The sequence below is a fragment of the Trichomycterus rosablanca genome, chromosome 23 (genome assembly GCF_030014385.1).
Source record: "Trichomycterus rosablanca isolate fTriRos1 chromosome 23, fTriRos1.hap1, whole genome shotgun sequence".
NCBI classification, from domain to species: Eukaryota; Metazoa; Chordata; class Actinopteri; order Siluriformes; family Trichomycteridae; genus Trichomycterus; species Trichomycterus rosablanca.
In genome coordinates, this window is record NC_086010.1 from 15,959,970 (window position 1) to 15,985,033 (window position 25,064).

General features: G+C 41.4%; 1 protein-coding gene across 1 annotated transcript; it reads left to right on the top strand.

Annotated features, from left to right (window-relative positions):
• Positions 1–23,811, top strand: tfr1b (transferrin receptor 1b). The gene is made up of 18 exons (XM_062985240.1): positions 1–83; positions 175–367; positions 4,612–4,831; positions 5,912–6,046; positions 6,950–7,037; positions 7,210–7,332; positions 7,420–7,515; positions 7,627–7,766; positions 9,151–9,314; positions 9,402–9,518; positions 11,483–11,568; positions 12,882–12,945; positions 13,243–13,310; positions 13,909–13,979; positions 15,881–15,971; positions 16,057–16,278; positions 16,373–16,543; positions 17,933–23,811. Exons 1-18 carry the CDS (start codon positions 39–41, stop codon positions 18,176–18,178), a joined length of 2,340 nt encoding a protein of 779 aa, XP_062841310.1. The 5' UTR covers positions 1–38; the 3' UTR covers positions 18,179–23,811.
• Positions 23,812–25,064: the final 1,253 nt, after the last annotated feature.

A 25,064-nucleotide genomic window follows, 5' to 3' on the forward strand; every position in this document is an offset into this window, starting at 1 on the left:
TGAATCATTTGCTTTGCTTCTCCGTTTCCAGGTTCATCATGGCAGGACCCATCAATCAAGCCAGAGCTCAGATCTTTAAAATAGTAAGTGTGAATTATTCAAACAGAATTCAAACCATGGCAACGTATTTAACCGGCCCGTGTGTTTAATTTTGATCTTGATTTCCGTTCGCAGTTTAACGGCGAGCCGCGCTCCTACTCGCGCTTCAGCGCCAACCAGATCAACGACGAGGAGGATATCGAGGTGGAGATCAAACAGTCCGACGGGGTGGAGGAGGAAGTCGTCGGCACTTTTACTCAGAAGCGGCAGCGCTCGTATCAGAAAATCTACGCCCTGGTACTGGCGTTCGTCTTTTTCTTCCTGAGCGGTGAGCTGATATGATGCTGTGGGATTTTTTTTTCCCCCGCTACTCTTCTTTGTCCTTTCTTTTTAATGATTTGCTAGATGAATTTAGAATTTAGCTTAGTCAGTTAAGCTAAATTATTGACACTAGAGTCTTTTCACCTAAAATTGATTAATTAAAAGTTGATTAATCAAGAGTCTTGTTACAGAAATGATAATAAAACATCAGAGCCATAATAAATCATGCTACTTTTACTTTGTACATTTGAAGGTAAATTTAGTTTAGTATTTTACTTTTACTACTACTTTTACTGGAGTAATATTTCACCTTGGATATCTCTACTTCAACTCAGCTACATGGTTTGTGTACCTTGTCCACCACTTACATTAGACAAAATGAACTAGTGCATATTAATTATGAATTAATTCATGTATTACATGTAGGAATAAATTATTACTTACTCATGAAATAAGACATGAATTAATGCTATTTCATGTACCTGCACTATAATGTTAAAGGTATTGGTACGGTAGTGTGTTTATGAATCTGTTCATTCAGTGCAGGTGAATCCAGCCACATGGCTTAGTGTTTAACCAAAATGATTATTATTATGAATCCTCGGGAAAGTGAAGGGAGATTAGTTTATGTAAAAAACAAAACATAAAAAACTGTCTAATCTCTGTACTGTATATTGTCTCTACTACTTAATGATATCGCATGATGTAATGTATGCTAATATAATGTACTGTGTGTTAACAAGAACGACCTATTAAGTCATTATAAACATCAATCTTCCACTTCATATACCAAGTTGATATTAAAGCAGATGCAGTAAATGTAAAGGCAGGTGAAAATACCCAGAAATTGTACAAATGTTTATTATTTAATGTTTAATATTTCACTCACTGCTGCCTGTCCCATAGGAGAACATGAACAATGGCTCGTTAACATCTCTTAGCAGTTGTCTTGAGGACATAAAGAGGTGGATGGCTGACAATTTTCTTCAGCTGAATGAAAGCAAGTCAGAGGTTATCGTTTTTGGGGGTCCTCATCACATCAATAGTGTCTCCAATAACCTTGGTCACTTGTCTACATGTGTCAAAACATCTGTGAGAAATCTTGGTGTTATCTTTGACTCTGACCTCCGATTTGATAAACAAATCAACTCTGTGGTAAGGAATAGCTTCTTCCAGCTCAGAAATATTGCGAAGATTAAGCCTTTTCTCTGCTATTCTGACCTGGAAAAAGTTATTCATGCATTCATTTCTGCAAGAATTGACTACTGTAATTCTCTGTATATTGGGATTAGTCAGTCTCTGTTGCGGCGCTTGCAGGTAGTCCAGAATGCAGCAGCAAGGTTACTGACTAATACCAAGAAAAGAAACCATATTACACCAGTCCTTGCCTCACTACATTGGCTGCCTGTTCAGCACAGGATTCATTTTAAAGTGCTTTTATTTGTTTTTAAAGCGCTTAATGGTCAAGCCCCGGCTTATCTCAGTGGTATGCTTTCTCCCGCAACCGCACAGCGATCTTTAAGATCAGCCACTCAGAATTTGTTGACTGTTCCTAGGGCTCGTTTGAAGCTAAAAGGTGATCGTGCATTTGCAGTTTATGCTCCGAGGCTATGGAACACTCTACCTCCTAATATTCGACAAGCACCTTCGGCCGCTGTTTTTAAATCACTCCTAAAAACATACCTTTATAAGCTGGCATTTGAACAGTGAGGAGCTGTGTTAATTTTAATTGTTTAGTCTATTTGTATTTGTTTTATTTTGTCTCTTACTCTGTATTTTTATTTGGTTCTTACTTTTTTAATATATTGTTGTGTTATGTATGCTTATTCGATGTACAGCACTTTGGTCAACGTAAGTTGTTTTAAGAGTGCTTTATAAATAAAATTTACTTACTTACTTACTTACTATGACAGCGCCGGGTTTGTTTGGAACTATTGGAGGGTTACATGAACCACGTGACCGCGTGGCGGCGAGATCAAGGAGTGTCGCAACTCTCTCTATCTACGGCTCTGACTCAAATGTTTGCGTGTGGGTAAAACATAACGTGGTTCCAGAGTATTAATGAGGCATCGAAAGCCATCGTTTCCAACAACGCTGTATGGACCAGGGTTATTATCGTTAACGAAAACGAACGAAATAACGAAAACTGAAATTGAAAAAACATTTTCGTTGACTGAAATAAATAAAAACTGTAATTAAAAGAAAAAACGATAACCAACTGAAACTGTATTATGCGTTTACAAAACTAACGCGTTTGTCAATTTATTTATGAGCTTTGTGAACTGATATGAAATCGATTATTTCCACTCGAGCAGTTTTACGTTAGCTGCCAGCACCGTACCGTACCTCATGCGGCCTTTCCCAATCCGCTCCCTCCTCACTAACACTCCACTACAGAGGGACACGCCACGTGAACTCGCAAACGGAGGTGGAGTGGAGAGGCGGAGTGAGTAGGGAGCGGATTGAGATCGGTCCCTGACGGCACTTCATGTTTACATTCCGTTTCTGCTCCCCACGTTAGCCTGCAAAATGACCACAGCAAAAGTGAAGTTTATATTTTTCTCAAATTAAGCTCCCTGATGTGTGTCTCATGAATTAGTTTATATTATTATGAGGGCTGTCATTAATCGCGTTAATTAATTAATCGCGTTAAAGGCGTTACATTTTAATCGCGATTTAAAAAAATTAATCGAGATGAACATTTTTAATCCAACTATTTTTATTGAGCTGTTTGTGTCACGTAAATATGTGTCTCTGTTGTCATTTGCAGTATTACACACATTTTGCACTTTAGGCTGCTATCTTGTGGACTGTTAGTTTTTGTGGACAGTTGGTTGTTCAACAGTAATTGAATACATTTTGTAAATGGTATCTTTTTGTTGAGTTTTTATTACAGAATACTTTTTACTCTGACCTTTTTAAATCCTGCACCTGAAAAATGACCCAAAGTATAAAAAAACTAAAACTAATACTAGAACTAATAAAAACTAAACTACAACTAAGCATTAAAAAACTAATAAAAACTAGCAAACCCACTCTAAAAACTAATTAAAACTAACTGAATTAGAGAAAAAAAAGTCACAATGAAATAAAACTAAACTATAATGAAAAATCCAAAACTATTATAACCTTGGTATGGACGTATATCCTTACGTCCTTAGTCGTCTTTCTGCTTGTTTAGACTCGATCAGGATTGTAGACCAAGGTCCAGCACTTCCTCCTACGTTGTATCACCAACTCGAATAGAATAGAATTCCTTTATTTGTCATATATACTGTACATATACAGACGTATGGTACTATAGTAATATTCTTTCTTCACATATCCCTGCTTGTTTGGAAGCCGGGGTCAGAGAGCAGGGTCAGCCATTGTACGGCGCCCCTGGAGCAGACAGGGTTGCCTGTTTGGATGTGGTTGCTCATGTTCTGAGAAGTAGATGTCACGTTTTGATGTAGAAGACAACCTGAAGATGCACCATGATTAACCCGTGTCTTATTTGGTGCTCCTGTATAGTGGAAGGAATGTAACAGTTCCTGGATCTGTTTTATGTGACTGAATGATTAAAACCCATTTTTGGTATGGCAGAAATATACATACATTAAAATAGAGTATTAATTTTTTTTTAGTGTAGATCATCTAGATCCGTCTAAAGTTTGGTAAATGGTATAATAAAAATGTTATTTTATTGCTCAGGGGTCCAGGTTTTGTGTTCTTTATGGCAACCGTACAATTTAAAGCTATAGCCATGCCAGCGCAGCATGGTGGCTTGGTGGGTAGCACCGTCGCATCACGGCAATAAGGTCCTGGGTTAAATTCCCAGGTGTCTGTGTGGGTTTCCTCTGGGGGTTCCGGTTTCCTCCCACAGTACAAAGACATGCAAGTGAGGTGAATCTTGTCATGACGGTAAACATGACGTTAAAATCCTAATAAATAAATATTGCTCAGGGGTCCAGCTTTTGTGTTCTCTGTGCCAACCATATTGTTTAAATATACAGTATAGCCATGCCAACTATTCTGCGAACTGCTTTCTGTAGATGTTGGTGAGATTCAGATTTAAACCAGCTCCACTTAGCATTTATCGTTTGTCCACGTCTATGACTTACGTCCTTAACATGTATTTAAAGATCCAGTTTTTCCAATTTTGCGCACTAGCTGTTTGACCCTATTTAAACCCAGTTGCCTCTGGCAGAGCCAGAACCAAATATTTAAATTCCTTTCAGTAATCATGGTTAATTTTTTTGTACTCAACAGGTTACCTTGTGGGATACGTGAGTCATCGCAAACCCAAAGTCGACCAAAACGCCGGTGTTCAGAATGGATCAGGCTCTTCTGCGGTATCGGAAAGTCTCGATGATGAAAGTAGTAGTACCGTGAACGAAGCCGAATCCTCAGAACCTTTTCTGGGCTGGACCAGCATCACCAATATGCTGAAGGAAAAGCTGTCGACCAAAGCGTTCGATGACAGATTAAGGTTTTTTTTTTTTTCCTTATATATGTTATATGTTCATTAGGGATGTAACGATGCACCACAAGACAGTTTAAAATCGGTGCACATGTGCCACGATTCGAATCGGTTATTCATTTTGAACATCAGCGGGCACTGGCGCTATTCACCTCGCCCGGCTGACGTCACTACAGGGTTGCCAGGTTCGGAATTGTCCAGCCAAATTTATTTACTTTGTATTATTTGTTTTAAAATTTCATTTCAGTTTTTTTTTACACAATAAGCATTATTTGGCATAGTTTGTACCTACCTCAAAAATAAAAGGACATTCATTATCTAGATAAATAAAAGATGAGCACAAATACAGTATTTTATTTTATTTTATTTAAAGAGAAATAATGAAAGGAAACTTTGTCATCATTTGTCTTCAATTTGATTTTGAAGACAATCGTATCAGGAACTCAGTATCGTGAATCGTATTGCATCTTGGGTAGAGTGCCTATGATCCCTAATGTTCATACATGACGTTAAAATTCTTCTAACTAAATAATTAGGAACACTTGTTTGCATGCTTATTTATCATATAAGCTAGTCATGTGACAGCAGTGCTCACATCAAACATCAGAATGAGGTTTTTGAGTGACTTGGACCATGGTGTGCTGGTTGATGCGAGGGTGCTTTAAGTACGTCTCAAACTTCTGACCTTCTGGTCCAAAATATTGTGGGAATACATCAACAAAATCACTGAGCGCCACTTCTACAGGTGGAAGATTAGCCAACCTGGTTTGATCTGACATCCAGACTACGGTAGCTCTAATAAATAGAAAAGCATCTCATAATCCACGACACGTCTAATGTGTGTGTAAGTAATGCAGCGGCGGACTGTGTTAGGTGACGACGGTTTTCCGAAGTCGTCCCAGTTCTATGCGGCTGACAAGTTCTCGGTCAGACAGATTCGTCTGCTTTTCAAGCTTTGCCCTACGTGAACCGAGAGCCTCCCAGACTCTCTGAATCTTTTGACAATATTAAGTCTGGTAGATGGAGAAATATCTGAATTATTTGTATATAATCTTGCATTAAATGCTATTATGTCTTTCTTCCGCACAGCAAAAGCACTACCGGCACGCAAGACATGGGCATCGACGACGAGAGTCTGGCTACACAAGTGATGGACGAGTTTCAGAGGTTCCGCATGAATCCCTGGACAGATGTGCACTACGTTAAACTGCAGGTGCCCTCCAGGTGAGCAACAGCTGTGAACTGTAAACCTAGATTCCTGTTCCAATTCCCTATTGCAGTGTCTACCTATCTGTCTGTCTGTCTATCTATATCTACCTATCGCTCTATCTACCTATCTGTCTACCTGTTTGTCTGTCTATATCTGTCTGTCTGTCTGTCTATCTGTCTATATCTATCTACCTATCTGTCTGTCTACCTATATGTCTATCTTTTTGTCTGTATATATCTGTCTGTCTGTCTGCCTGCCTGCCTATATCTGTCTACCTATCTGTCTGTCTATATCTATCTATCTGTCTGTCTATATCTACCTATCCGTCTATCTGCCTATATCTACCTATCCGTCTATCTGCCTATATGTCTACCTATGTCTGTTTATATCTATCTATCTGTCTGTCTATATCTGTCTGTCTGTCTGTCTATATCTGTCTGTCTATATATATATATATATATATATATATATATATATATATATATATATATATATCTGTATCTGTCTGTCTGTCTATATCTATCTGTCTGTCTATATCTGTCTGTCTGGCTATATCTATCCATCTATTCATCCATCCAATCATCCAATCCCCTATTGCAGTGCAGCACCACCTTTACTATGGATGGACAGGGCTGCTGACTAGCACCCGTCCCCTTTAACAGGTTCTTTACCCCAGCCAGCAGTGGAGTTGGCACCTTGACCAGGCAGCAATTAGTACATTTGTATTTGACTTATTCCGCCACATGACTATTTGAAATTTCAAATAGTCATGTGGCGGAATAAGTCGAATACAAATGTACTAATTAAAGAACATTTTGAGTAATGATGCGACGATTCGCCGTTCTAGCTTTAAAAATCACTAATTCCTGGATGATCTCTTTACTTCTGCACTGATGTTTTACCTTGTCTTTACACAGTGAGAAACCAAACAAGGTCTCATTCGGCTCTGAAGAGATCGGAAGCCCACGGGGTTACCTGGCTTACAGCGCTCCAGGAAGGAAACAGGTGAGCGTTTGTGCTTTTTACTACCGTGGGTTTGACCTGTAATGACCCTGTACCGTAAAATCTGGCATGTCAGGTGAGACGTTCTGAACAAGGACGTCCTTGAGGCGTGGAGATCACTAGGTTTTCAGACTGACCCACGGTCTATGAGTAAGCATGGATGATCTCTTCACAGGGCAAAGTGGTGTACGCTAATTACGGTCAGATGGAAGACCTGAAGTACCTCAAGGATACTAAACTGAACCTCACAGGGACTGTGGCTTTGATGAGAACTGGACAGATCAGCCTGGCTGAGAAGGTACGACAGAACCTTTCTACACCCGAATAGCTCTAAAAACTTGAACACATTTGTTTGAAGTTTATCCTGAAACGTCTTTTTTTTCAGGTTGCAAATGCCGCCAAGTTCGGTGTGGCTGCAGTTTTAATTTATCAGGAACCTGCCAGTGTCAATTCTGAGCTCAACACTGAATTATATGGACACGTAAGTTCACATCTACATTGTGCACACTTTATTATGTTGAGACAAAGTGTGGAAAATGTCTAGAATACAGAATACATTTTATTTTATTTTCCTCATTGTTTTATTATCCAGGTTCACCTTGGAACTGGTGATCCTTATACCCCAGGCTTTCCTTCCTTCAACCACACCCAGTTCCCCCCCTCCAAATCTTCTGGACTGCCTGAAATTCTAGCACAGAGCATCACTGCAGAAACGGCCCTCAAGATTCATCAGTAAGTCTAAGAACTCTTGTATTTATATATTACTATGTATATAAACCTAATACTGTATATGTAAATAGCTGTAGTCTATCTAATCTATCTATCTCTGTCTGTCTGTGTCTGTCTGTCTGTCTATCTATCCACCTATCCATCCCTCCATCAAATCCATCCATCCAATCCGTCCATCAAATCCATCCATCCAATCCATCTATTCAATCCATCCAATCCGTCCATCAAATCCATCCATTCAATCCGTCCATCCAATCCGTCCATCCAATCCGTCCATCCAATCCATCCATCCAATCCGTCCATCCATCCAATCCGTCCATCAAATCCATCCATCTAATCCATCCATCCAATCCATCCATCAAATCTATCCATCCAATCCGTCCATCCATCCAATCCGTCCATCAAATCCGTCCATCCAATCCGTCCATCCAATCCGTCCATCCAATCCGTCCATCAAATCCATCCATCTAATCCGTCCATCAAATCCATCCATCTAATCCGTCCATCAAATCTATCCATCCAATCCGTCCATCCAATCCGTCCATCCAATCCGTCCATCCAATCCATCCATCCAATCCGTCCATCAAATCCGTCCATCAAATCCATCCAATCCATCCAATCCATCCATTCAATCCATCCAATCCGTCCATCCAATCCGTCCATCCAATCCGTCCATCAAATCCATCCATCCAATCCATCCAATCTGTCCATCAAATCCATCCATCCAATCCGTCCATCAAATCCATCCATCCAATCCATCCATCAAATGCATCCATCCAATCCATCTATTCAATCCGTCCATCAAATCCATCCATCCAATCCATCTATTCAATCCGTCCATCAAATCCATCCATCCAATCCATCCATCAAATCCATCCATCCAATCCATCTATTCAATCCGTCCATCAAATCCATCCATCCAATCCATCTATTCAATGCATCCATCAAATCCATCCAATCCATCCATCCAATCCGTCCATCAAATCCGTCCATCAAATCCATCCAATCCGTCCATCCAATCCGTCCATCCATTTAATCCGTCCATCAAATCCGTCCATCAAATCCGTCCATCAAATCCGTCCATCCAATCCGTCCGTCCATCCAATCCGTCCATCCAATCCATCCATCAAATCCATCCATCCAATCCATCCATCAAATCCATCCATCAAATCAAATCAAATCCATTCATCCATCCGATAAAATCCATCGTTGTTAGCAATTGATCAGAGTGAATGCTGGAGCTTGTTGATTGGTTAAGGTGTCATGATACTTTTGGTGATTTATCTAAGTGACCGTATGTGGTTTTTAGGGCCAAATTTAGGAATCAGTCCAACTGCTCACTTAACTTAGTGTGATTATGGCTAACGTTGACATTTCTAAACCACAGGAAGATGGGAGGACAGGAAGCTCCTGACTCATTTAAAGGAAAACTGTCGCTCGGGAGGTACACGCTGGGCGGAGTCAGTGACGTCACCGTCACTGTTAATAACGTCCTGGCCGAAGCCAAGATCTACAACGTGTTCGGGGTCATCCAGGGATTCATCGATTCTGGTGAGTGTGCACTCACTGGAATACTGGAAGTTCTTGTAGGTGGTGTGTGTGTGATGCAAACTCACTGTGGTAGGTTTGTTTCTGCAGATCAGTATGTGGTGCTGGGGGCTCAGAGAGACGCTTTCAAAAACGGATTCGCCAAGTCCATGGTCGGGACCAGTCTCCTGCTGGAGCTCGCCAAGGCCATCACGGATATGGTGAAAGGTAAAGTAAACGAGATCAGATCTAATTATATATATACACTGATCAGTCCTTCTACACTCACTGTCCATTTTATCAGCTCCACTTACCATATAGAAGCACTTTGTAGTTCTACAATTACTGACTGTAGTCCATCTATTTCTCTACATACCTTTTCAACCTGCTTTCACCCTGTTCTTCAATGGTCAGGACCCCCACAGGACCATGACAGAGCAGGTATTATTTAGGTGGTGGATCATTCTCAGCACTGCAGTACCATGACAGAGCATGGTATTAAAATATGCATCCAATTGCTCCAAAACAAGCTATATTTTATCAATTGTAACCCACATTACACATTACAACTCCTAAACTGACACTTTTACCCTGTTTTACAAGATAAAAAACTGCTTTTTTATCCATAACTTCAATAGCATTTAAAGTATTCAGCATATCAATAACTTCAATTACTTTTAAAATGTTCATCCAATTGCTCCAAAACAAGCTGTATTTTATTAAATGTAACCCACATTACACACTACAACTCCTAAACTGACACTTTTACCCTGTTTTACATGATAAAAAAATTGATAAATATCAATAACTTCAATAGCTTTTAAAATGTTCATCCAATTGGTCCAAAACAAGCTGTATTTTATTAAATGTAAACAACATTGCACACTACAACTTATAAACTGACACTTTTACTCTGTTTAACATGATGAAAATTAGACTTTTTATCTATAACTTTAATAGCATTTAAATTATTCAGCATATCAATAACTTCAATAACTTTTAAAATATGCATCCAATTGCTCCAAACAAGCTGTATTTTATTAAGTGTAACCCACATTACACACTACATTTCCTAAACTGAAAGTTTTACCCTGTTTTACATGATAAAAAACTGCTTTTTTATCCATAACTTCAATAGCATTTTAAGTATTCAGCATATCATTAACTTCAATAGCTTTTAAAATGTTCATCCAATTGGTCCAAAACAAGCTGTATTTTATTAAATGTAAACAACATTGCACACTACAACTTATAAACTGACACTTTTACCCTGTTTTACATGATGAAAATTAGACTTTTTATCCATAACTTCAATAGCATTTTAAGTATTCAGCATATCATTAACTTCAATAGCTTTTAAAATGTTCATCCAATTGGTCCAAAACAAGCTGTATTTTATTAAATGTAAACAACATTGCACACTACAACTTATAAACTGACACTTTTACCCTGTTTTACATGATGAAAATTAGACTTTTTATCTATAACTTCAATAGCATTTAAAGTATTCAGCATATCAATAACTTCAATAACTTTTAAAATATGCATCCAATTGCTCCAAAACAAGCTGTATTTTATCAAGTGTAACCCACATTGCACACATGGTAGTGGTGTGTTAGTGTGTGTTGTGCTGGTATGAGTGGAGATTTTAAATACCGTGTCCACTCACTGTCCACTCTATTAGACACTCCTACCTAGTCGGTCCACCTTGTAGATGTAAAGTCAGAGACGATCGCTCATCTATTGCTGCTGTTTGAGTCGGTCATCTTCTAGACCTTCATCAGTGGTCACAGGACGCTGCCCACGGGGCGCTGTTGGCTGGATATTTTTTGGTTGGTGGACTATTCTCAGTCCAGCAGTGAAAGTGAGGTGTTTAAACACTCCAGCAGCACAAGCACGACACACACTAACACACCACCACCATGTCAGTGTCAGTGCAGTGCTGAGAATGATCCACCACCTAAATAATACCTGCTCTGTAGTGGTCCTGTGGGGTTCCTGACCACTGAAGAACAGCAGGAAAGGGGGCTAACAAAGCATGCAGGGAAACTGTAGTTCTACAATTACTGACTGTAGTCCATCTAAGTGTTTCTATATGGTACGTGGAGCTGATAAAATGGACAGTGAGTGTAGAAACAAGGAGGTGGTCATAATGTTATGGCTGATCATTAAGCCGTTTTGCTCTTTTGCAGCTGGATTTAGACCCAGGAGAAGCATTGTGTTTGCCAGCTGGAGTGCCGGTGATTACGGCAGCGTCGGCTCCACAGAGTGGCTCGAGGTGCGTACAGTCATTGACCTCGACTGTGTGGTCAAAAGTTTATATACGCTTGAAGGGAATCTGTGGGTCTGTCCGAAAACCTAGTGAGCTCCCTTGCTGCCTACTGCCTACCTAGTAGAGATGATCCCTCGTTATTCAGTCAGATTATCCCTCAGAATTAGGGCACCTCAGTAGGAGCATTTTGAGGCATCTAGGAATTGAGACATGCCCTCTTCTCAGGAGTGTAGGATGACGTGAAATGCGTCTATGTAGAGAGATCACTAGGTTTTCCATAATGACATGAACAGTTGTTTTAACTACAACAGCTGACTTCTCTGTGCCCAAATATACAGGCCAAGTTTTGGAGAGGACATGGAACAGTAGTCTTTACCAGGGGAAAAAAGTAATCACCTTGTGCTGAGTGAAATGTCTGGCTGGTTAGATGCCAGTTAGATGGTTACACAGTGTAAAGCTTGCCTGACTGTACACAGTGGGCATGTATATTTGGGCACAGAGAAGTCAGAAGTCGTCCTTAGCCTTGTGGTTAAGGTACTGGACCAGGTTGCTGGTTCAAGCCCCACCACTGCCAGGATGCCACTGCTGGCCCTTGAAAAAGGCCCTTAACCCTTAATTGTATACTGTCACAACTGTAAGATGTTACCCATATCAGCAATGGCAGAGAGACCACTGTTCCATGTACTTTTTAATACTGTCCTAGACCTTCTAGAACTTTACGCATCACCAGATTGATAATCAAACTTGCTTTATGTACATTTTAATGGAGCAGGTACCAAATCTCCGAAATTTATAAAAGAACGCCAGTCGAACCCAGACTCTCCGCCACGCTCGTCTGAACACGCGATCGATCAGAGTTCAGGATTGAAAATGGTGGTGGAACACACGATGAACACCAGTGCTGGGATCTCGATTATATCGTATGGAATCTCGGCTCTGCCTGCCGGGTGCGGAGCGGCCACATGAACAACGACTGGCCTGTTGTTCAGACAGGGGTGGGATATTAAAAGCCGGATAGGGACACTCGCCTGCACAGAGATGGGGAAAAGAGTGCTGTCAGGGTGTGTCTCTCCGTACGCAGTGCTGATCCGCATATATGCACTCGTCAAAGTGTAGGTGACAAAATGCATACGAACCTATGCTGCCCATGTGTCGGAGGGGGCGTGGGTTAGCTTCGTTCTCCTCAATCAGAGCGGGGACCTGCATTGGTAGAGAGGAAGCATGACGAAATCGGGCAGTTGGACGCCTTAAAAAGGAGAAAATGCATAAACCATGGTGACTAACGTCAAGGTCTTACTGGTTGTGTGTTCGTTTAACAGGGTTATCTGGCCTCACTGAACAGAAGAGCGTTTACCTACATCAGCCTGGACGGAACAGTGACTGGTAGGTACCGATTAATTATGATGATGAGGTTTTATTAGGCTTTTAAATTTAAGAACTCGAATTAAAGAGCAGTTATAAAGTGCTAGCACATGGACTATCACTGGTGGCTTGGTGGTTAAGGTACTGGAATAGTGAGCAGAAGGATAGTGGAGCAGTGGTAGCTCACCACCAAGATGCCACAGAATGAAATAAAAGGAACAAATCACATACTTGTTCTTTATTTTAAAAATTCATGTCCCAAGTTTGCTGGAAATTAAGGGTTTCATTATTATTATTGTTTATTTATTTTTACAACAGGATCCAAGCAGTTCAAAGTATCAGCCAGTCCGCTGCTGCACAGGCTCCTGGAGGCTACCATGAAGGAGGTTTGCACTAATTTTCGTCATTATTCTTCATCAGTTTGGATATACTTGTGTACTCGGGCGACCTCTTTTGGTTGCACGTCATCCCCGCTGGTCGAGGAGGGCAGCCGGTCCCAGCTCTGATTGAGGAGAAGTGAGCTAACCCACGCCCCCTCCGACACGTGGGCAGCAGCCGTACGCATCTCGTCACCTACACTTTAACAAGTGCGGCGCAGATCAGCACTGTGTATGGAGAGACTCGCCCTGACGGCACTCTCTTCCCATCAATCAGCCGGCAGAGGTCGTAATTGCATTAGTTATGAGAGAGTCCCTATCCGGCTTAATATCCCACCCCTATATGAACAACAGGCCAAACGTTGTTCATGCGACCACTCGGCCCAGTCGGCAGGCAGAGCTGAGATTCGATACGATGTATTCGAGATCCCAGCTCCGGTGTTCAGTGTGTGTTTTACCGCCGCGCCACACGAACTGCTAAGCCACCACCCTCCTTGAATGTACAATGTGATTTTACCCGTCATTTAATACGGTTTCTATATGCATTGCATCGTCTTACGTGGCCTTTAATCTGTACTGAATCTAAACCCGCATCTCTTGTTTACAGGTGAAGAGCCCTGTGAGAAAGGAAGAGACCCTCTACCAGGTTTTCGGCGGGAGTAATTTGGCTGAATCAGTGTATGTAAATTTTTTAAACTATTTAATAGCAAACTTATAGTTGTGTAGTTGTATAAAGGACCTTGGTGGAGGCCGCTCAGGTGGCGCAGCGGTAAAAAGACGCGCTGCAACCAGGGCTGGATTCTGAGTACGTGGTATCGAATCCAGCTCTGCTTCACCGGTTCGAAGCTGAGTGGCTGTATGAGCAAACGATTGGCCGGTTGCTCATATGGGGGGGTGGGACAAAGAACCGGACGTGGGTCACTCTCTGTCAGAATGCGATTACGACCTCTGCAGGCTGATTAGAGGCGCCTGCACAGGAGATGAGGGAGAGTGCCCTTAGGGTGTGTCTCTCCGCATGCAACGCTAGGTGGCGCCAAAACTCATCAATGTGTGGTTGGCAAAGATGCATCTGGCTGCTGCACGATGCAAATTGAACAATTGGATGCGCTAAAAAAGGGGGAGAAAAAGGAAAAAAGAAAAAAAAGGACCTTGGTGGACTGTTTTATAAAGTGCATACAATCACTGAATATGAAATACTCGCTCCACTTATCCAAAACTTGCCATAGGAGGGTTGTGTCTCAATCCACTTACACATCCTTTAAAATAGTAGCCTCCCCAGTAGTCAAAATCTAATTATATAGAGTATATAGTTTGGTATTTGGAACACAACAGCTCTGAATGTGATGCTTCTTATCCATTCATTCCATTAGCTTTGTATTCGCTATCTGTAGACGTGGTCATTTCCGGTTCCCCTCCCTGGCCAAGGAGTTCCACAGATTTTCACAAGCCCCCTCGGACATGTGTGCAGTCTCCCACAGCTCATCGCCTGCAAGCGTTGGGCAGTTGAAGGAGAAGAAACCCCGTCCGTCCTTTCCTCCGTTAGGCACAGCCAATACGATAGGAAAGCTGGGATTCCAAGAACCACCTCACCTAGGTGGCACTTGGGTGGCTAGGATTAATTAGGCTGTATTAAGGCACGTGTCAATCACTGAATGCGATTCACGATACTGGGTTCACGATACGATTTTTTTACCGATTTTTTTTTTAAAGAAAATGAAATCGAAGACACATTAGTATTATAAAAGTTTCCTTTTATTATTTCCGTAGGTACAAACTATGCAAAACAATGCAGCACATTTCCCTTTTTGTGTTAAAATAAACAAATAAATAATACAAATAAAGAAAGTATCCTCACATCAATAAATTTGGCTGGAAAATTCCGAACCCAGCAACCCTGTAGTGATGTCAACCAGGCGAGGTGAATAGCGCCAGCGCCCTCTGCTGTTTAAAGTGAATATGGATTCAGCCGCTCAAGTGGCGCAGCGGTAAAGTACGCTAGCTCTTCAGAGTTGGGGTTTCGAATACGTCGTATCGGATCTCGGCTCTGCCTCTCCGACTGGGCTGGGCGGCAGCATGAACAACGACTGGCTGTTGTTCAGGGTTCGAGGGTAAGAAATTCGGATCATAGGTCCTCGTAACTGGTGCGACTGCGGCCCCTGCTGGCTGACTGATGGCGCCTGCACGGTGCCCGTCAAGTGTATGAACTTGTACCAGAGGGGGCGCAAGTCGGTTGAGAGGCGTCCTCAGACGGCGGTGAAGGGTCGAATCAGTATAGAGGGCGCATTCAGGGTAATTGGACACGACTAGACTGAGGGATAAAAATTGGGGGAAAAAATTCATAAAAAATAAAAAAGCGAATATCGATTCATTATACGTGTAAACCGATTTGAATCGTTACACATGTGAATCGATTTTTAACTGTTTTGTGGTGCATCGTTACATCCCTACTCAAAATGCAACTGGGGCGGTCGTTTCCCAGAGAACGAGCTTAACCAGAAGACTCAGTGTTCAAACCTTTGCACAACACCGTACAAATGAATGAATGTTTGTGTCTAAAATCGACTTCCTTTCACCACCAGTTTGGAACCCATGAGGATGGACGATGGTGCTTATCCATTCCTGGCTTTCTCCGGAATTCCCTCCATTTCTTTCCGCTTCACCTCAAACGAGGTGAGTTACGTTTTAATTCGAATCCGCACGTGCACACATGCAGCCTCTAATGTGACTTCATTGATTTGATTTTGTGTTCCACCAGGCCTATCCGCATTACGGAACAAGCCTGGACGTCAAAGAAAAGCTGAACCTGGCCACCGAGCAGAGGCTGTCCGAGTTCTGCGTCTCCGCGGCTCAGGTGGCCGGTCAGATGGCTCTCCGGCTGGTTCACGACCACATCCTGAATCTGGACGTCTCCGCGTACACCAAGATCATCAGAAAGAACGTGTTCATCATCAGAAATCTTGTTGACGCCGTGAAAAAAGTAAGCAGACCTATTACGATGTGGTGTGTTTTTGTGCTGGAACGTCTGACCCTCTGATTACTGATTATTTGTGCTGTATTCGTCGTTCCTAAAGGTCCAGTCTGGTGTGTCGGCGAGTCTTGCGTCTTCGCCGCTGTCGTACAAGTGGCTCATTGAAGCTTCGGGGTCATACTCTCGTGCCGTGTCCTCTCTGCTGACCGAGATTGAGAGGAGTGACCTAAATGACATGGGCCGGTGTCGCAACATCAACGATCGTATCATGAGGGTAAGAAAAAACCCACACAAGGCCAAATTGATCCAGACGCCGCTTTTGCTAGCTGTTTTTTTCTGGATGTGACTAGATTTGGGATGTAAAGAGAGTTTAGGTTAATAAATAAATATATTTTAAACTCCCAATATCGCCCCCTAGTGGTCGGCAATATACAGTAAAATAACCAATTAATGCAGAGAACCACATGTGGTCTGGACAAGACCCCCGCAAGATCTGCACAAGACCCCCGCAGGGCCAAATGGATCTTGACGCCCCTTTTGCTAGTTGTTTTTTTTTTTGGATGTGACCAGATGGGGGAGGAAATGAGGGGTAAGGTAAATAAATAAATAAATTTTTAAAAATCCCAATATCGCCCCCTAGTGGTCAGCATGTATAGTGAAATAACAAATATAGAGTAAAATGACCTATTTATGAGGAAACCAGATCTAATCTGGACAAAACAAACACTTCCACCCCCCCGCAAGGCCAAACTGACCTTGACGCCCCTTTGTTAAGTGGTTTCTTTCAGATGTGACTAAATGAGGGAGGTAAATAGAGGTTAGGTGATTAAATAAATTATAAAATCTCAATATTGCCCCCTAGTGGTCAGCATGTATAGTAAAATAACCAATTTAGGCAGCAACCAGTGGACAAAACAAACACACTTCCACCCCCGCAAGGCCGAATTGACCTTGCCCCTTTGCCAGCTGTTTTTTTTTGTCTGTGACTAAATGGGGGAGGAAAAGAGAGTTTAGGTTAATAAATAAATTATAAAATCCCAATATCGCCCCCTAGTGGTTGACAAATATACAGTGAAATAACCAGTTAATGCAGCAACCAGATCTGGTCTGGACAAAGCAAACACACTTCCACCCCCCCCGCAAGGCTAAATTGACCTTGACTCCCCTTTGTTAGGTGGTTTCTCTCGGGTGTGACTAGATGTGGGAGGTAAAGAGAGGATACGTAAATAAATACATTTTTAGAAATCTCAATATTGCCCCCTAGTGGTCAGCATGTATAGTAAAATAACCAATTTACGCAGCAACCAGTGGACAAAACAAACACACTTCCACCCCCGCAAGGCCGAATTGATCTTGATGCCCCTTTCTACCTGTTTTTTTTTCTGGATGTGACTAGATGTGGGAGGTAAAGAGAGGTTAGGTCAATAAATAATTTATAAAATCCCAATATTGCCCCCTAGTGGTCGGCAAATCGCCTTTACAGTAAAATGACCAATGAATGTAGCAACCAGATCTGATGGCACATATTTTATACTGAATGCCTTTCCTGACGCAGCACTCCTATACTTATCCGGACTCCAAGTCCAGACCAGATCCACCGTGGCGACCCATAAATACGGGAGTCATCAGCTGACCGGTGTGCCGTCTCTCCCTTTCGCTGCAGGTGGAGCACAACTTCCTGTCGCCGTACGTCTCTCCGAGAGAGACTCCTTTCCGCCACGTCTTCTTCGGCTCCGGCGACTATACCATCAGCGCGCTGCTCGAGCACCTAAAAGACCTCAAGGAGCAGGCCGCGGGGTCCGACGCCGATCTCTTCCGTAACCAGTTTGCCCTGGCCACCTGGACCATCCAGAGCTGCGCCAACGACCTCGCCGGGGACGTCTGGGCCCTGGATAATGTCGTCGACTAAACAGTCAGATTTAAGACCCACCAGTAAGCAGACGGTGAAGGATCCACCCACCCAACCCTCCAATACGGCAGCTAGTTTTAAAAAACATCCGTTATTTTTTTATTTGGAGGTATTTATGTTTATTTGAATGTTAATGACCAGGGCAGCTTAATTATATCAATAATAATGCTAATTACACGGCTAGTCCAGTACCTTAACCACTGAGCTGTCATTTACACTATCACTTACTATTAATTACTGTAGTTTCCTCCTACCTGCCTGCTGAAGGTAGATTGGATGCCCTATCTATTCAAAATGCCCTCATGTCTGAGTAAATGTGTTTGTTGCCCTGTAGTACCCTAACCAAGATGTATTTCTGGCTTGCTACCAGAACACACTGATATGCCAAAACATTATGACCACCCGGCTTTGATGTATTAACAGGTCCTTTAACTTCTGTATATTCCTGGGTTGAATGTCCTCTTGTGCATTCTGGTGCCATGTCTTCCAGTATTGTTTGCTTTGATGTCCAGTCTGATGCCTTTATGACAGGAGTAAGCGTGAACACTGAGGCTGGCCTGTTTTCTCAAAGCCCTGTACACAGTAGGTTGTGGATGGACAGTTGTGGCCTTGTGGTTAAGGTACTGGACTAGTAATCCAAAGGTTGCTGGTTCAAGCCCCACCACTGCCAGGTTGCTACTGTTGGGCCCTTGAGCAAGGCCCTTAACCCTCAATTGCTTAGACTGTCTACAGTCACAGTACTGTAAGTCGCTTTGGATAAAAGCGTCAGTATTGAACCACTGTAGACCTTCTGATGGTCCATACCAGACTCCGGCATCAATAAGTCTTGGCGACCCAACAGCCTGTCTTTGACCACTGCTTGCTCCTTGTATTTCTTGAGATGCTTTAACCCAGCAGTCTGGTCATAACGATTTGACTCTTATTAAAGTTGCGCAGATGTTTATGCCTGATCAGATCCGCTGCATTCAGCACGAAAACTACAAGTAACTACCATCAGCCCAATATATAAGAGATCCCTGACTGTGACATGCTCCTTTTTTTTGCCAGTGGTTGTAATGTTTTGGCTCATCAGTGTATAATTGAAAATGAATTACAATCGTAAGAATAATAATAGTTATAGCACATTTAATACGAGAACATACTGTTTATTTGTTGTTTATTGTTTATTTGAAGATGCTTTTTAAAACTAGTAGTGGTTGGGAAAAACCAAATTAAGGTCAATCAATGGTGTATAACAGCAAAAAGCTGCTTCACCAATATTTCTGTAGTGTATTCTTAATATATGCAAGCACTTATGATTCTAAACAGTACTTGATGATCAACTACAATCGTTAAAATGTTACCCTTCACACAAGCAATTTAAATGAATCTGGTGAAGCTTACATATCGGTTGGGTTTTTAAGTTGCCCATCAAACAAGGTGGAGGTTGGTTCTCTTCTTGGATAATTTAGACAGCTGCTGAGATTTCTGCTTTGCTAATGAGAAGGACGTTTCTAATTTGTGTGTTCTGGTCTGCCTCCTTGTTTGATGGATAAGCACAAAGACCAATCACATAAGGATCTCAAGTTTGTGATGTGAAAATATTCGCAAGCCATGAAGTGTCATAAGTGTCATAGGTCACCCTTGTGTATCATGTATCCCTAAAAATTGGGCGATTTGCACCTGGTGTTAGACGGTGCTCAACATTTGCACTTGCCTCATATGTTGTCGGCGTAACTTGAAACTAACGACGTCCAATTCGTATTACTGAATCAACAGGCTGCTTATCGTTCGCACTTGAATTCGTTTCCTAATCCAAACCCTCACAAGGTCATCTGCTGTTTTTGAACTGATGATGTATTTTTTTTTATTCATTAGAAAAAATGGTATTTGTGTTTGTTATTATTTATTTATCAGTGGGAGAGTTCACTATAAATGTTTTTTTACTGTTATCGGAAGCAGTGCCTTCCATAATATGACGGTTATACTGTCAAATGATTAAAGCAGCATCTGCTATCAGAAATACTTGTTACCAACAGCTGTCACCAGAAATGGCTATACAGTCGGCGCCTACGACCGTTTCTCAGGAGCGAGTTTGCTGTAAATCGTCAACGTCTGGCTCCGTCTTGGACTTTGGTTCGATATCTGCTCCAGACGGTTAGAATAAAGCTTTAAACTAGACGCCAAGGCATGTGCTGATATATATTCCTAGCTAAAGCCACTATTGGAATGGTCATCATGGCAGTAATATTGTATACTACATGAGATGGTTCTCATTGGGGGTAATTGACAATTACCTTCACAAAATAAACCACCCGTAATTATTGCATGACTTCTATTATTCTCGACTATATAAAGCTAGCTAGATTTTGCATTGATGCCAAATCAAGTTTGCAGGAAGTTTTTATGACTTCTAGTCATTAATGGGTATTAATTAGAGCCTTGTGGTAGGTGTTTTACCCATGATTGAACTTTAATGGTGGCTTTATGGTCTAGCTATTCAGAGTTGGGGTTTCGAATACATCGTATCGAATCTCGGCTCTGCCTTCCGACTGGGCTGGGCGGCTGCATGAACAATGATTGGCTGTTGTTCATAGGGTTAAGGTGTAAAAAATCGGATCATAGGTCCTCATAACTGGTGCGACTGTGGCCCCTGCTGGCTGACTGATGGCGCCTGCACAGCACAGGGCTGAGGAATAATGCTGATGGGGGTGTGGCCCTCCGTACACTTCGGTGTGCCCATCTGTGTATGAACTCGACTCGTGCAGGTGAAAAATGCAGCCTGTACTGATGCTGCCGGAGGGGGCATCCTCAGTCAGCGGTGAAGGGTCGAATCAGTATAGAGGACGCATTCAGGGTAATTGGACACGACTCGATTAGGGGAGAAAATTGGGGGAAAAATAGAAAAATTCAACAACACAAAAACATTGGTCACCTAATTCTTCCTCGGTAGTCAGTAGTACCCAGTAGTCATCCAAAAGCACCTAACATTTGCTTTGTCTCACTTAAAAAAGCAAAATAATTGTATGACTATGTCTCAGCACAGTGGTTCTCAATATTTTAAGCATTCGAGACACCTTATGGATGACAGACTTGCATTAGCCAACTGTTCCTATGACGTATAGTAGTAATAAGCTGAATAACGTTCACGCAGCCACCATCCACACTATCCAGATATCAGAACGTGCCTTCGAGGGCCAGACTTTTAGCCATTTCTGTGACACCGATTTTTGGAACTTATTTCTATCCTGAAGCATTATCGGGAGCAGTGTCTTCCATAATGCCATTCGTGAAGGTAGTTTTTGCCTACCAGTGTGTATTTATCGAGGGCAGTGACCCTCATAATTCACTGTAGGGTGGATTAAATTATCGGGAACAGTGTTTCCCATAGTTTTTTATATCTATTTATTTTCTGTGTTGATTTGTGTGTGTGTTTTCTGTTACTGTGAAAAGAAATCAATGTTCCTCTCAGCTACTACGATGTTAATGTGCTCAGCTGTAGGTTTGAGTCACGTTTTTGTAAGATTTTGAGCATTTAAAAATTAAGAACTGTGTGTAGACTACTTTCTTTTCAACATACTGTGGTGTGGGGACTTGTTTTATTCAATTTTAATCTCTTTGATTTGCCCAGTACTCAGGCCATGGTTCCCCAACAAACTGTTTGGTCCTTGGTAAGAAAGTTCCTCAGAGAACCTTGTGGTTCTTCACAGCAGCTTTTCAAAAATGGTTCTTCAAATTCCATCAAACATCAGAGCTACCTCAATGCTACACTGAACTTCTGACAGAACTACTAGTCATAACAGAGTACCTCAAATCCAAAACCACCTCCTTGTTTCTACACTCACTGTCCATTTTATCAGCTCCACTTACCATATAGAAGCACTTTGTAGTTCTACAATTACTGACTGTAGTCCATCTGTTTCTCTGCATGCTTTGTTAGCCCCCTTTCATGCTGTTCTTCAGTGGTCAGGACCACTACAGAGCAGGTATTATTTAGGTAGTGGGTCATCCTCAGCACTGCAGTGACACTGACATGGTGGTGGTGTGTTAGTGTGTGTTGTGCTGGTATGAGTGGATCAGACACAGCCGTGTCCACTCACTGTCCACTCCTACCTAGTTGATCCACCTTGTAAAGTCAGATGTAAAGTCAGAGACGATCGCTCATCTATTGATGCTGTTTGAGTCGGTCATCTTCTAGATCAGTGGTCACAGGACGCTGCCCATGGGGCGCTGTTGGCTGGATGTTTTTGGTTGGTGGACTATTCTCAGTCCAGCAGTGACGGTGAGGTGTTTAAAAACTCAGCAGCAAAGATATTAGAATGAGGGGAATTGGACATGGCTAAATTAAGAAAGGAAAGAAATAAAAAAAGTATATATAGTCATTCCTGCTACACATACAGAAAATGGCATGGCAGCATAGATCACTGCTTTCACCTGTACTCCTTGTCCATCTCTATTAATGCAAGACATACCCACCCAGCTTATAAAATAAATGTTCAAAATCTTACATCTTTTTTTTTTTATTATCAATTTTAGCTTTGTGGTTGCTCTTCTGTTTTCTTGATTTCAAAATGTGTCGCTTAATAAAGAGGTTTAGGTTTTCCTGTTTTCCACAGTAGAGTAGAAATCAGAATATGGTTGTGGTGTGTTTACAAATGTACGTTTTGCTATTTGCTTAGGTCTTATCTGCTTATCTACAATCGACTTAAATGTTACTCTTGTTGCGTATCTTTACGGAAGCCTGTTTCCTCGACCTAAAGAAGAAAAAATATAAATTTAATTTAATTACTTTTGACTTACATTTGAGCGGTAAAATTAATTTAATTACTTTTGACTTACATTTGAGCGGTAAAATACACGCGCGTGCACCAGAGCTGGGATTTTTAATACATTGTATCGTATCGAACCTCAGCTCTGCCATCCGGCTGGACTGGGCAGCCACATGAACAACGATTGGCTGTCGTTCAGGGTGGGATGAGCCGGACCAGGGTTCCTCATAACGGGTGCATTGATGACCTCTGCTGGCTGATTGATGGTGCCTACGCAGAGGGGAATAATGTGATCACGGTGTGGCTCTCCGTGTACAAGGCTGATCCGCATATGAACTCGCCTCGTGCAGGTGAAGAGAGGCAGTCGGTGCTGCATGTTCCTTTAGCTGTCAAAATAAACAGAAATTTTGATTAAGCTCAAAAAAAGTCAAACTTTAAGATGAAATGTCATGTTTTCATTTCAATTTGGATTTTATATCTTCTTTAGGATGAGGAAACCAGCTTCCAGAAAATGCTCTTTGACATTATAGCACTTACTGTTTCTGAATCAATTAAACGCCCTACATGCGGAAATGCAATTCTTTGTTTAATAATTGACTGCAAATAACATGAAAAATGACCAAAGTTATTATGCTTTAAGGTTTAATGTGTTATCTCAAGTAACCAGACTTCGGCTTTTACATTGATTTGTAAAAGGTTTTACAAAGTAAAAAAAAAGATGTTAAATCACTGAAATCTTTTGTAAAGGTAAAAATTCAGTAAATAATTAGGAACTGTTAAAAGTTATTAAACTTATATATATATATATAGTTATTGACTTATACAAATTGGTAAAATCTTCTGAGAAACTTGCTTTTGCTATGAAATAAATATCTTCTGCACTTATTCTGGCATTCGTGACTCATTTCTTCAACTAATTTTTACAAAGGAAAAGACAGTAAAATCCCACCCAATCTTCTGTAATGTTTATTACTGACAAACCTTTATGCATGTTGTGCTGTATGCTTAAATATAGAATAGTATGCTTAGGCAAAGTAATAAGACAAAATAAAATTAAAAGCTTTGTACCTGACTTGGATCACAGATGAAAGGTAAGGTTCTTATGTGTGCCAAGCTTTGTAATGCTGTGATAAACTGGTGCTCTAACTAAAGAAATAAGAATAAATAAAGGGTAAAACAAAGTATTTGTACATTGAATTAAGTTCAGGTGCATGTTAATAAAGGTAGTAAAAGTATAAAGCACCCTGTGACTGATTCCCAGTGCACAAAGTGCTTGTAACTGCTGTTGTGAAGGAACTTCTATTCAAGTAGGTTATGGATCAGGTCTATAAATCGCTTAATGTGCAACTATTTTGACCATTTATGGATAATTTAATCATTTGATGATGTAAAATATGTTTTATAGGTTTAGTTTTTTCTGTTTAATAATTATACAATTAGGTTCAATTAATCATTAGTTCATAATTTTAAGTGTTGACATTTTATTCTTTGCTTTGACACAATTATTACAGAGATAAAACTGGATACCAGACCAGTTCAACAACCTTTTTTATACAACATTGCATGGTGGTTGAGTGTTTGCTGGGTTGATGGGACCAGAGCAAAGCCGTAATCACAGTGGGGGACACGTCTCAATTCTCAGATATGCTCAAAACACCTCAGTGTTCCCCAATATACTTATGTAAATATACCAATGTATATTTATCTTTATTTACCAAACCCGGGCAACATGGTGGTTCGTTGGGTAGCACTGTCACCTCCCCTGGGTTTGATCCCCTGGTGGGGCTGTCTGGGTCCTTTGTGTGTGGAGTTTGCATGTTCTCCCTGTGTCTGCGTGGGTTTCCTCCAGGAGCTCCGGTTTCCTCCGACAGTCCAAAGATGTGAAAGTGAGATGAAATGAAGTTACAGAATCCATGACCGTGTTTGACATTAAACTTGTGAGCTGATGAATCTTGTGTACCGCTTCTGTCATGAATGTAGCCAAAGTGATGTTAAAATCCTAATAAATTAATATTTACCAAACCTAAATTGGGTACAAACATTGCGTGGTGGTTGTGTATTTTGCTGGTGGGTCACCGGGGAACACTGGTACAGGGTGTGTTCTTTTTTGCCTTACACCCAAAGTACCCAAAGTAAGG